At 40.3% G+C, this 14,523-nt stretch overlaps 1 protein-coding gene across 1 annotated transcript in view; it reads right to left on the bottom strand.

Moving 5' to 3' along the window:
• Positions 1-203: 203 nt before the first annotated feature.
• LOC147171837 (uncharacterized) overlaps positions 204-14,523 on the bottom strand; it is a 21,553-nt gene continuing 7,233 nt past the window's right edge. The window contains exons 3-4 of the mRNA XM_086079342.1: positions 3,003-3,084; positions 204-1,030 (exon numbers count right to left, since the gene is read on the bottom strand). Coding sequence (XP_085935468.1) covers positions 830-1,030; positions 3,003-3,084 — 283 coding nt within the window. The 3' untranslated portion in view covers positions 204-829. The remainder of the gene's footprint in view (positions 1,031-3,002; positions 3,085-14,523) is intronic.

Below are 14,523 nucleotides of genomic sequence, written 5' to 3'. Positions count from 1 at the left end.
AATCTCACGTTTTAAAATACAGAACTGAATTGCTATGGGCTTCTTTCCTAACGTTTTTATAATATGAGAAGGATTGTGTGCTGGCAGCAGTTCAAATGGAAAAAGTGGCATGTGCCTGAGATGTGGTTGGAAATATAACAAACAGGACAGTTGGCACTTTCTAGTTCATCTTTCAGCACACTGGTGGTCATCTTATAGTGTACTGGAATCTGAGGTGTGTACTTCTTCTTGTAACTATCAAAATATTGGCTGCGTAAGATGTTCCGTGATGAGCAGCAGAAAGTTCCTTAGGGAGCCTGTAAAGAAGTTTACTGGCATCGGCCGCATGTGTGTTAACCTGGCTTCTGGCCTTTAGCGATTTAGTTGATCCACAGTGACTGCCATCAATTTGATTACAAATTGGGATTTGATTAGTGTGAGCACTGTGCCAAAAGTAAAAGAGATGTGAATTAGTACACAGTTTTGGAGTTTGTGACCAAATGGAATAGTGTTTGGATATTAGTTGAGCTTTGAGTGTTGTGGAAACACTTTTGTGCATGTGCAACATAATATACATCACCCCCAACACCGGCATAACTATAAATCCGCATAGACAAGTATGAAAAAAAATAGGAATATAAAAATCGGCCCATAATTTAAAGAACTCTGGGGTGTGATTTGGGTTTGAGTGGCCCACCAAAATCGTCAACATGAATCCAAAACACAAGGCATCATGAAATCTAAGAGCATCCGCAATTGTCAGCAGTAATCTTGCGCAACGTCTGCAGCTGCCAAGTTTCTGACCTGGTTTTCATGTCCATTACACAGCAGTCTGTTTATTTTGAAAAGCTCACTTTGCTCTCTGGGAAGATGTCGTAGATGGAGCATAATGTATGTGAGGAAGACGATATAGTCGACGTGCAGCCGTGAGGTGGAAATGCGGGATACGCCCTGTGGAATTCTGGTGCCACAGATTTGCAGCCACTTCCACGAGCAGTTTAGCCTGGCAGTCACGTCTGGGTTGTGTGGTCAGAGTGGAGGTCAGGGCACTCTGCAAAAACACAAGTCAAGGTCAAAGTCAAATTTGTTGGCTCTTCTGTCTTTCAGAGGATGGGATTGCATTTTTTTATACTCTATCCTTAGCTGCTTTCACACAGGCCATCTAAAACCAAATAAACACATATCGGACCAATTTTGAGATTGTTCTCGTGTGTAAAGAATGATTTTGTTCTCACTAGCATTATCTGAAAACTATATGGGCTGACAATCATAAATGTTAAACATTCTCCTGTGGTCAACACAAAGGACAGCCGAGCCACCGACAGTGGTTTTTACATGAAACAACGGATTTTCAATTAGGAAGCAAACTGAAGCCACGCACTTGCCCGACCGACTTCACAAAAAGAGGAACAACTGGTGGTGTTGAGTGTTTGTATGTTTCACCCTAGACATTCAACACAATAGAAAATATTTAAGAAGTTTGTCGTGTGCACAGTAAAACACAATGATAGCACTGAGCAATAAAATTCTTACTTTGCTAGTCTCCCTTTACTTAAACCAAGAATATAAAAGACAAAAAAGCAGCTATTTCAAATATTGAAAGATTACACTCTAAAAACTGTTCGGTCAAAAGTAACCCAATTATGGATTAAAAAAATGGACCGAGTGAGTGCATGAATAATGTATCAACTGTAAAGCGTCTTTGAGTGTCCAGAAAAGTGCTATATAAATCTGAAGCATTATTATTATTACAGTAGGGTAATTGTGGTGCTCACGAGACTTTTTGGTATTCTAGGAATGTTGCAGAAGTGATCATTTGAAAATGTAAACACTGACAGAGATGGAAATGTAGTGTTACTTATGATATTCATCTGTTTCCTAATTATTGTGAGAAATCATTATGATGGTCAATGTCTTCACATAAATTAATATCAACACCATTTCCTCTCATTGAAACCATCCATCCACATACATTGCTTCAATGTACATAAAAATAAAAGGCAGAAAAAACAACAATCGCCTTACATTTTCCTCTTTCCTCGTTGTTGTTCTGATTTTTGCCTCCTGCTTGTGTGACGTCACGGAGAAACAGTCTCATGGTAATCACGTGTCGATGAAAACTCGTGACGTCGCAAAACTGGGTCGTACCCGACTCTGATCTAACCTAATCTGAAACATGGAGTGGTTCTGATGTCATTTAATGTGTATACTATCCAATGCATGCTGAGTATTGCCCAATAACACCATAAATAAATCCAAGAGAAAGCAGGCCTTTTGTTGTTTTGATATTGCCTTGTCAAAGGCCATCAATTTTGTAACATTATATATGTCATACAACCACTTTTCCAGCACATAGCTACTACTAAAAACAGTCTAATATTGTATTTCACCATATATTTGCTTCTTTTGTCTTTCTTTTGATTGAGCTCTTTGCTCACATGCTGTATATTGGCTTAACATAGGATTTCATTGATGTCAGTGTGTCTTTTTAATGCTCTCCCTTTTTTTCCTTTTCTTTTCTTTTTTACTGGTTTACTTTTTTACTGGTTTGCAACAATGCACACATTCAAAATAAAGATGTGATTTAAGGGGAAAATCTGAGCCTTCAGAACATTTGTCTCCACCAGAAGTCTTACAGACAGACTTACCTGCAAAGACTCAAATAACAATACAGACAAGATTGGGGAGAACTGGAGAAGAGACATAAATATGCTTACAGTAAAAAAATAAAATAAAATAAAAATAATTATATATATATATATATATATATATATATATATACAGCACATTGTTCATTTGCTATGCATAAAACTGACCAGTATAGGGCGGCCACACACAGCCACTGTGAAATTTGTGCCTGTAATATTTGATAGTAATATATTGTTATGTTTGGAAATTGGAGAATACTGCAAAGATGTGGACAAGAGAAAGAGTAGCTTCTGTTGACATTAAAATGAAATGACCCAGGCAGTCATACAGTGCAGTTGTGGAATGGAGATTCTGCCACTTGTCTTTGTACGGACCATAAAGCAAGGCTTCTCTGCCATGGACACTGAAGCTCCTTGTGAAATAGCAGCAGTGATGATGAGGCAGAATGGGATGAGCCTGCCAACAGAAATAAAGAAAGAGAAAATGGAGCTCTCTGTAAAAACTCAAATGCTCTCAAGTAAAAAGAACGAATAAGATCTCCGCTCCACTGTGATCCATCAATCATGCATGGGCCTCTATCTTTTGAAATTACAGAAAAAATTTCATATCATAAATTAGATCCTGAATATATTTTTCTTAAATGATCATTACCATTGATATTTGCAGACTGTTTGAAATTGAAATGAGTAGCTCTGTATGCAAAAAGGTCGTTTGGGATTTTAAAGAGGCCTGGGTGTGAGTCCAGTTCTGTCAACATAGGCACACAAATTATGGCTTTTATTCTGTCCATAATGTTTATGGACACATGTCATAGCAGGAATGTGGACCAAAGCCCAACGTTTAGATGATGTCAATTAGATGTTGGGAAGTCCAGTTAAGTCTGTATTTTTTTTCTTAGGGGGTGGCTGTGGTACTTCCTCTTTGGCCTGGCTCCAACACAGAGGCCTCGACGCTCTCTGCTGTAGCTAAACTCCATTTTTAAAAGCTTTTTTTTTTTTTTTGCTTCTTTGGCTCTTTTCTCCATTTTAATCTATCCACCCAGCTATTTCCATACTGCCTATCCGTTTTGGTGTAAGGACCTGGAAGCTATATCCCATTTGGCATGGGCCAAAAGGCTGACTACATCCTGAAATGGTCATCAGTCACAGGGCAAAAACAGCATTACTGGGTGGGAATAAACCAATAATAAGTAAGGAGTTGAAGCAATGCAGCAAGTGAACCACTATACATGTCTACAGTCAGTGTTATTTGACTTTGGTTTGGAAAGTATCACCACAGTCAAACTTTTAATGTTTAACAGAATGGCAGTGTGCAATTTGTAGAGGTGTGCATCTAAAATATTTAGGAAAGTTTTGCCTCTTAATTCACACAAAAACACAAACTACTGTTCCAATGTATCTAATGTTTTTCGTTTTACTCTTTCGAATTTTTTGGGCCTTATTATTGTGAAATAAAGATATTTAAGGTTTGTTTGTTGCCGCCACAGCAGGGCCCCATGATAAAAACAGACAACCGGCGGCCTTGGCTCAGGGTGTGGAGACGGTCGTTCAGTAACCAGAAGGTCGGCTGTTCAATCCCCGCTGTTCCCAAGTATCGTTGTGTCCTTGGACAAGGCACTTCACACACATTGCCTCCAGTGCTACTCACACTAGTGTATGGAAGGTGTGAATGTTTGGTGGTGGTCGGAGGGGCCGTAGGCACACACTGGCAGCCGCGCTTCAGGAAGATGAGGCTGCTAAAGTAATTTACCGCTACCATTGTGTGAATGTGTGAGTGCATGAATAATGTATCCATTCCGTTATAAAGCATCTTTGAGCATCTAGAAAAGCTCTATATAAATCAGATGCATTATTATTATTATTATTATTAACCCAAAACCAAATTTACACATTGTAGGGTTACTTTTGGTTACGTATACTTCTATCCATTTGGGCATATAACAAAAAAAAAATTGTAAGAGAACAGAATATACGGAGGAAACACATGCACATTCATAAAAATCATATAAAAACACATAACATTCATTCCATTATCTTTTTATTCCTTTTGTGCAACAAGAGGGAATAAAACGGAACCTCTGGTATGCTTTATGTCAAGAGAGCTTATTGTATGTTTTAATTATAACATTTTAATTACCTAATAGCATTGCTGGGAATCCATCAATAATGTGAAAAATGTCATTTCTCAGAGTGGTGGGCACGGAGATGCTCAAATGAGCAATTAACATACGTGGTAATTTTCTTTCATTTGTTGACTTCATAGAACAGTGTGCCAAAATTAATCTGGCCTTGACTTCGTTTACCTAGCCTGGCAAGCCACACCTACTTTCATAAATGAAAGAAAGTTGTTTTGGTTACTCGGCCGTTGAAAGCTTTTTAAAGCAATTTCAACCCGGCTCAAAACGAACCATGCAACCAAATTTGTTTAGTTGCTGGAACATTTTCTTCGTGAACAACGTCACTGTCCGGCGCCGGAAGTCTATCATCACACGAGTCATCAAGTTTTTACCGCAACAATGACATACGTCATTCACTGTCTCTCTTCAAGTAACCATGTTGAATTTATTATGTGTCCGCCCACCACTGCTATTTACTCATGGACTTACATATGAATAGTATATATTTCATATGTTTCGTCCGTCTGTACCACCCTTACACACATACATCCCGCTTTTATTGACGTCACGTCCGCTCTTCGCCGATTGGATCTTTTCACTGTCTTTTTGGTAAGGTTTGCCCCGTCTCAGAAATACGCATGATGCCAACAGTGATCAGACTCATCCGCCGGTTACAGCGATGAGTCTGGTTTCCAGGCTATCTTTTACAAGCATCACCAGGTCATATTTTGTGAAGTTCCTCTTTTTCATGATTTGATAATCTGATTATTGAATTCTGCACAGTGAGGAATTCTCACTGAAAATACCTGTTTATACTAATTTGCATATTTATATGGGAGCATGGAGAGGGAGGAGTCTGGTAATGGCAATGATTGAGATGTACGAAAGGAATGTGCTTAGATTGATGCATACGCATAGATTCATAAATCTGGATCATTTTGTTTGGTGCATGCAACGTTTTCTGGATTTGGCCGTATGCCGTGTTTGGGTATGAAAGCCACATGTCAATGGTGGTCAATATCAGGGCCTACGAAAGAAACAGATGACCATTCACACTCACCTTCACACCATCGCTGAGTTGGAACTGAACCCACGCTGCCAAGTCCAAAGTCAGGCAATTGTTCCACCACATCAGTGACTGGCTTTATTACTTTTACCAACAAAAGAAAATGAACTAGACATAAACAACTCTCTCTTAAAGTTGCAACTTTGTTTTTCTTTTTGCTTTACATTCCAAAAGTCAGGTCAAGAAACCAAGGAAGAACTTAACTTAAGATAAGGGAAACCACAATGTCATACTGTACATTAACTGAAATGGAATTTCAGCGAGGTGGTCTTCATTACCAGAACTGCTCAGATTTGTCACTAAGCAGAATTCATTTATTATTTGTGCTGTTTGAGGATGATGCTGTGCATCACATAACGGCAGAAAGGGTATGAGACACAAGCAGTGTCTAACTAACTGTGGTCTGTTCTTCTGGTACACATTTCCTAATTTACCAAATATTCTATATTTTGTTTAAAAATTTAATAACTTTTGTTGAATGAAATAAAGAGTTGTTTTTATTTACTCAAATATTACAAATATAGCAGTATAAATAGACACAAATAAAAATCTGCGACAGAGTGAAGCCACAATAAGTGAAACGCGAAATAGTGAGGGACGACTGTAAACATACATAAAATATTAGACTCACACACAGATCGATATTGCAGTATATTGTTGTGCTCTCTGTTGCAATAAATATATTGTTACACTAAAGGCAGTATCGATATTTTATGACGGCACACCAGCAAAAAGCACACAATGGATTTACCCCGTCATTCAGACATGTCAATGAAGCTGGAAACATACTCAACGTAACACGCTGCCTACACCAAGGCTGATGCCAATACAATTCCCTTGGTGGGCTTTTACTTTGAAGTCGGCCTGCGCAAAGACGTGGCCACCAGCTTGACTTCCTTTTTCAACATGTTAGCTTACATATCGAAGTTTTGATTTAAATTACATATTTTCTACCAACATTTTTACAATGCCATCCCGAAAGTATATTTAATTGCTAATTTAGGATGCTAAGAAAACGCTATTTAATTACGTCATCATTGTATGATACGCCGCAAGTCTCCGACGTTAGTAGCTAGCAGCTGCCAGCAAGTGTTAGCATTAGTGCCTGGCTGGTACGGTGGCCCTGAAGTGCAAAAAAGGGCTGACACCTATCTGACTTGCTTTCTTTACTTTTTCAATATCATAGGCCTAGGCTACTTTGTAATTCACTCTCCATCTTAAAAAGGAACCTCCACTGTCATGACAAGTTTGCTCTATATTATTGATGTGGTTGTTACTAACATAGCTTTGAGATAAATTTTTCAAAAATCATTTCCAGTTTAATACATTTTGTAGAAACTTTATTTGGACGTACCATTGTTACTTGTACCATTGTTACCGCCATCGTTATTTACGTCGGAACGCATTCAGTGTGTAGTGACGTAGAATGGCAGCTGGCTCTCTGCCGAGCAATGTGAAACGTCTATAAAGAAAGCAAGGTAAACCTCCGTAGCGTTCCTAAAGGTAATGTTGTTTCTTTTTGGAACGTTGGGCGGGCCATAGGGGTCCATGCCCGCCCACCGAGATGATTGTGCCCCCCTATTTGAGGCATGGATCTCTAAAAAAAAAAAACGTTTTTATTATTATATTTTTCATAGTAGCTAATTTTGTGTTTTAAAATGCTAATGTTGAGTTGTTTATCACTAAGACATTAAAAATATAAAGAAACAGTGGTGTGATATTCTTTGATTGATGGCCAGTCTTATCTGCAACAGCCAATCACGGTCTTACTGAAAATAATGTTGTAGGTATACGCTGGCTTATACGCAACAAATACGTCAATGTTGTTGTTGTTGAGTCATGTACATTTTTCAAAGTGAAGCTGCAAGTTTTTTGGTTTGCTATTGTGTACTGTGACAATACATGTCTGTATAACATGTACATAATTGTAAATAAGGAGTTCCGAGGACGCTGGGGCACACGACCAACGTACGGCAAGTGAGGAGGGACAAACTACATTAGTGTCTGCAACTAAAGAGCCAGTTGAAAAAAGAAACACGGGAGAAGCTGGGATTCTAAAATGAGGTTGGATTGTGCTGTCCTTTTTTTGTTTTAAATTCTGCTGCAGACACCGTTCAAACAGGTGGCCCGTTCAAAGCGATATGTCATCGCATCCGCTATATTGGATGTGGCAATTGTATTTGCCATTAAATCAGCAAACAATTACGATTGCATTACAATAGGATAATACAATCAAAGGTAATGGTACTTATTAATCCAATGAGTTGTGGCTTGATGATACATCTCCAAGGAAAAAGTGAACGAGGAATCTTTACAAATAGCTTCATTTTGCAACACCTAATATGGCTACGGCGTTAACCATCTACCTTGTGTGTATGTACTGTAAATCCTGTCTATGATAATACTTGTCAGGGGGTGCCATTCAATGGATGGATGCACGGCAGTGCTACGTGAATTCATCCAAATATATGGGGCAAGTTAATACTGTCTGTAGGGTATTCATAATACTTGGGCATGCATTTCATATGCCCCCCTTAAACGTGGGCTCTGGCGACGGGTCTGGGAATGATGAATGACGGATTGACGATTACAATGTGGTTCAGTTAGAAATATTGACGGACTACTGAGCTCTTAAGAAAAAAAAAAGAAAAAAAGAGGAAGAAAGGAAAAAAGAAAGAAAAAGAAAAAAGAAAAAAAAAGGAAAAAAGAAAAAGAAAAAATATATTGACGGACTGACGATAACGGCACCGTTGACGATTGACGAATGACGGACGCTCAAAATTCATTGACACGCCCACCGTTGGAAATTATGCCACCGCAGTATAGAGCAGTGCTGCGGTCCCCTGTCCGTGTCCCCGCCGCGCAACCCCCACCCCCCTCCCCCTATTTATTTTTTTAATGCACCACGTGTGGGGGGAGCGGGGGCTGTGGACCGGTGGGGTGCCTGGCGGGCCTGCAGTGCCCCGTCCTGCTGTGTTGGGTTGGGGGCGCGGGCCATGTTGGGGTGGGGGGCGCTCCTGCTCCTGGGTTTGCCCTCCGGCCGGTGGCCCTGGCGGGGCCCGGGGGCCGTCCTTTGGCGCTGCCGCGGCCTGGGGGGCCCTGAGGTGTTGCGCTTGCTCTGTCCTGGCAGGGGTCGACGGCTCCCCTCTTTGGTAGAGATTTTCATGCATGCCAGATCCACCACACCAGCATCTATCGAAACTCAGACACAATCTGCTTCTTCCTCAGGTCATTGAATCGGTGGAGGCTGGTGTCTGTGGATCTCACTCTGCTTCGTCTGTCCTTCCTTCCTTTCCTCAGTCTCTCCTTTGGTCTCTTGAGGTCTCCCTGATTTGTTGGAATTTAGATGTTTCTGGGGTTGGTGAAGAACTCTGGTTGGTGGCCCGGTGGGTGGTGTCTGGTCGGTGCTGGATTTCACTTTCCTTTCTTTTCTTTGGTCCTTCCTCGGGTCTCCTGACGGCGGTGTTCGGTTTAGGTGAACGGTATGGGATTTTTTTAATAGGTTTTTGGTGAACTAACGAATACACACACACTCGCACGCACACACGCACATACACATACAAAATAATAATTTTAAAAAAATTAAAAAGAGAGCAATGATGATGACATTACCGAATGAACAATACTGAGCTCTTAAAAAAAAAGAAGAAAAAAAATGGAAATTATGCCTACAACTGAATTATAAGTGATCTATAATGAGACTATGTTGGTGTCAGTACTCGGTATTAAATGCAGTACAAGCTCCACATTGGAAAAGACATCCATTCATCCTTCTCAGCTCCTTATCTTATTCAGAGTTGTGTGAAGCCAGATACTATCAAAATGTATTTCAGGGGAAAGGCAGACTATATGCTGAACAGTTATTTAATCACAAAGCACATGTAGAGACAGAAAGCCATTAACATTTACCTCGTACGAGTGGAAATTTAACTGAATAACAACACCATGAGTAACTCCCCCATCCGGTGGAGCTGAGCTGCCTTTTTTTGGCCTCAGTAAATCGCTGCTCTGATCTGTGTGTTTTGTGTGCGGCAGCTGGCTAGTCCTTACGGAAAAAAGTGAGCAATGCATGACACACTTTCTATCAACACAGAATATGGATGATGCAGCACTTTAACATGGCCATAGGTCAGCAAACATTTCTTGGAAAATGATAATACTTGAGGCACACTTCACCATCATCTTTTTCCAGTGCGGTCCAACCACTTGCAACACAATACCTGAGTGGTAAATATCAAATGGACGTCCAGTGACAAGCTGAAGTCACTCTTGGTTTTCAGCACTCTGAATTACTTCCCAAAGTGTGCTGGTTGTATAAGACCACTTTTACACCATGTTGCCATGTTATTTCTAACATCAGAGATGGCAAATCCAGGTCCAGAAAGCAAAAACCTTGCCACAGTTTGGCTTTAGCCTCTGGTGCTAGCTAGCGCCCTAGCATGTAAACGAGCACCTTGGGAGCTAGTTAGGGAGCAAACATGAAGGGACAAACACAAACCATTGCAAGATTAGAGGTGGCAAATCCAGGTCCAGAAAGTAAAACGCTGCCACAGTTTGGCTTTAGCCCCATGTGCTAGCTAGCTAGCTCCCTAGCTGGTAAACGGATGCCATAGGAGCTAGCTAGGGATCTAGCACCTGGGGCTAAAGCCAAACTGTGGCAACGTTTTTACTTTCTGGACCTGGATTTGCCACCTCTGATGTTAGACATAACATGGCATTATGGTGTAAAAGTGGTCTTATACCATCAGCACACTTTGGGAAGTCATTCAGAGTGCTGAAAACCAAGAGTGACTTCAGCTTGTCACTGGACTGTCTGTCTGTAATGTTGTTTTCCACTTCAAGTGCACTATTGTGGTAAGGTTTCTTTCAGCCTTTCGCCATCACAACAATGTTTTCTTTTCATTGATCAACAATTAGCACCCTAGCCTGTCAATCCACAATTTAACAGCAACGGCTAATAGCTTAACCTTCCTGCAGCAAATGATCCGTTCCTCCCTTTGAGGTTGGCTTCAAACCTTCAAGTATGACGTTGGGGCACATTTAAGGCTGGAAACCGCCAGAAGTGCTAAAAATACCGCTGCCAGTCTGGTAGCCACGAGGCTCCGTCACACATTCATTACCACACAACCTGAGGTTGAGAGGAGAGAAGTGAGTAGGGGATGTGGTCAGAAAAAGGCGTACGGCGCGCGCGTGTGCGCGTGCTTGGACAGCAACAGAAAGAAAGTTTAGGGATGTGGTAAAAGAAGAAAAGAGGAATGGAAAGTGAAGATATGAGGTGATATGCGTGCAGAATGAAGAATGGTTGTGGTCAGATACATTAGCATTATATATTTCTTCTGGTTTCCTGTCATCCACAAATGACGGCACTCATTGGCTTATTATTGAAATCTTACATCACTTCATTTTTGAAGAATGTGACTAAATTTTGATAATTCCCCACCTCCTCCTCATCCCTCCGTCCATCTTGATCCCGTCTGTCAGAGATGGTAAAACATTTTCTACTTTAGTAAAAGTACAATTACTTGAGTAAAAAAAAAAAACCTTTGGTAAAAGTAAAAATACTCACTCAATTAATTACTCAGGTAAAAGTACAAAAGAACAGGCTCTGAAATGTACTTATTTTTACCGTATGCTCCTACGTCAATTTGAAAGATATTAGCTACAATGGAACAAAAATGAGGATACATTTGCCGATTAACTCTGTGACTTACTATCAAGTTCAAATTATCCTATCGGCGCGCATTGCCCTCATATTTACGGGTTGTTCTTATCTCACCAATGGAACGTCATGTGATCGTGTGTCGTAGAGCCAATCACAAGCTGGGATGTAGGGGGCCATGTGTAACGCTTCATATGATTGGTGGAGCAAGGAGACATTGACGGCTGCTTTTTCTTCAAGTATTTTAATCGTTTATATGCATTTAAAATTGTTTTGAAAATGTATAAAGTACAGAGGTGACAAATTCAAGTCCAGAAAGTAAAAACCCTGCCACAGTTTGGCTTTAGCCCCTGATGCTAGCTAGCTAACTCCCTAGCAGTTAAATGAGCACCATTGGAGCTAGCTAGCTAGCACCTGGGGCTAAAGCCAAACTGTGGCAGGGTTTTTACTTTCTGGAACTGGATTTGCCACCTCTGAAAGTAAGAAGTAACAGATAAAAGTAAAATGAAGTATACAAAATAAATACTCAGGAAAGTACAAAGTACTGAAAAACTACTCAAGTAAAGTAATGAAGTATTTGTACTGCGTTACTTCCCATCTCTGCTGTCTCTGCTGTCGTCTCTCCTGTCTCGACGCTTCCATCCAGCATCCTTCTCTCTCGTCTATGATTTATTCCCCTGCTTCTCTCCATCCGTCCGTTTGTCTGTCTGGTGTGCTCTGTTCCAGCTGCAGCGTCCCTCTTGGACCATCAATCCTTCTTTTCAACCCATACCTGGCCCTCCATCAGTAAGCAAACACACAAGGACACACACTCGTGCACCACCACATATACACACAGTACATTCATTTCATGTGCACGCATGCATACATGTACTGCATCTATTCAGGCATACTCAAACACACATGTGCACATACACAGGACGCCAGAAGGGCAACTCGATCTTTAGTCAACCTTGGACGGAACCACACAGATGGTGCTTCCAGGTTTGGGTCTGAATGTGAAATCAAGACTAACAAGGTGATCTGTGGCTGTCCAGACTCCGGCCCAGCCAGTTCTGCTTCCAAATCTCAAATTTCTTCCCTGGCCTGCCCTTCAGTCGATAGCACGGTTAACAGGAGACAGCATTGGATATGAAAACAAACAGAAGCTGTCCATTTATGCAAGGAATGCAGTTATTAATGACAAGGCATACAAGAGGTTGTTAGAATGTCTTTGACCAATGACACAGTACAGGAAACTGGTTCATTAAAATGTGAATAAATTACTTATTATCATTATTTATTTTATTGCCTGTAGTTTAAGCAAAGGTAAGCGTATTTAGGGGGCCACTAATTACTTCCCCCTCATTTCGTATATGCATTGTGGAATAATTTCACATTTCTTGATTTGTTATTGTTGGCGGTTCAATGGTAAAACTTGAGACATACATGGGGTCAAGGTTTAATTTGGTGCGGTTTTCTAACCTTTCCAAGCTACAAGGAGCATAATTGGTGTGATCGCTGAAAGTAGAAAGGCATGCAGAAATCTAGCGGAAAGGATGTGATAGAACATTTGACAAATATGATACTTTTTACCCCATTAGTTTTAAGGATTAACAGATAATAGCCCAATAAGTTGATCCACAAACTTACCCAGGTGAACCCATACAGGTCAGTATATATATCAACTTATGTTATTTTTAACACCGTATTATCATCTATTTGTGGCTGACTATGTTTTATTTTAGGTAATCTGTGGTATATATTGAAAATTCTATACATTTCACAGTTTCTGAAAACATATCTCAAGATGTCAGACTGTCTCTTCTGCAACAGCATATTCTCACAAGAATTAGTAATAGGACTTGGATTGCATACAATAGACAGCAAAAGACAATTCATAGTTTCTGGGTAGGTGGGTATCATTACTACTACTTTGCAATAATGTCAAAAAAAATGTTTTTAAGCAGTGATGCTATTTTTGCTCACTACATTTCTAGTTGTACAGTATTTCCTCAAATAGTGGTCTCAGCTCTATCAGCCACCGTACCCCGGTAAATCGCCATTTTTGCCATCCATTTAAACAATTAATCACCCAAAATAAATGCCTCAATTATTGCCCTCAGGAAAGCAAACAACTGAAGAAATTTAGTGAGAAGTTTAAGAGAAAGCTTCTAAGGTGAACTCAGACATACACAAAAATGTGTTGAATAAACACATTTGGATTACTGAATTTAACTCATGAGAACACTGTACAGTAGGGCTGGGCAATTAATTTTGCAAAGGGGCCACATTAGAAACTGGAACACTTGCTGAGGGCCAAGCCAAAATGTTCCCCTCAGCATTATTTTAATGTATTAAGAAAAAACATATTGCCTTATTTTAATAAAATGTTACCTGTGTAGATATGGTATAGGTTAATAAGATGAATGATTTGGGCACCGCAGACACAAGATATAGCGCTTGCATGCTACCGCATACCTCATACCTACATCCACACTTGTGCACATAAAATAAAAGTAAAACTTTCCAAATGGAAGCACTACATAATTTACATTTTACTTTAACTTCATGCCCTCTGCGAGGACCAGTCAGAGACTGTCGGCGGGCCGGATGTGGCCCCCGGTCCGTACTTTGCCCAGCTCAGCTATAAAGTATAGAGTGCCCAAACATGATGTGTTAGCTGTAAACTGTGTGCTTGGAAACAGTATGGTTGCTCAAGCACAGGCCCATGCCCCGACAAACAAAGACGACAACTGATCACCAATTAACGGTGACAACTACCATCTTGCACAATCAAAATAAGCAGAATTACTCCAAGTTAGCCAAAAACACTTCAGTAATGAGGTATCATAGTGAGATAACTTAAAATATACTGTAGGCGCTTGGGCAGATGAGTGCAGCACAATGAATAATTCATTCATTCATTCATTCATTCGGGACAAATACAATTGAGTGCAATTGTGTAGCCCAAAATACAGTAGTTATCATTATGAAAATGATTTTGATATAGGTCTCTGTTCTACAGGGAAAAAAAGGTAACTGCAAATAAGTGCTTTAAATCTCAGTGGCTCA

The sequence above is a fragment of the Leptonotus elevatus genome, chromosome 6 (genome assembly GCF_054856555.1).
Source record: "Leptonotus elevatus isolate MCC_2025b chromosome 6, RoL_Lele_1.0, whole genome shotgun sequence".
Lineage (NCBI taxonomy): Eukaryota > Metazoa > Chordata > Actinopteri > Syngnathiformes > Syngnathidae > Leptonotus > Leptonotus elevatus.
The sequence above is the reverse complement of the archived record's forward strand: the minus strand, read 5'-3'. Positions and strand labels throughout refer to the sequence as shown.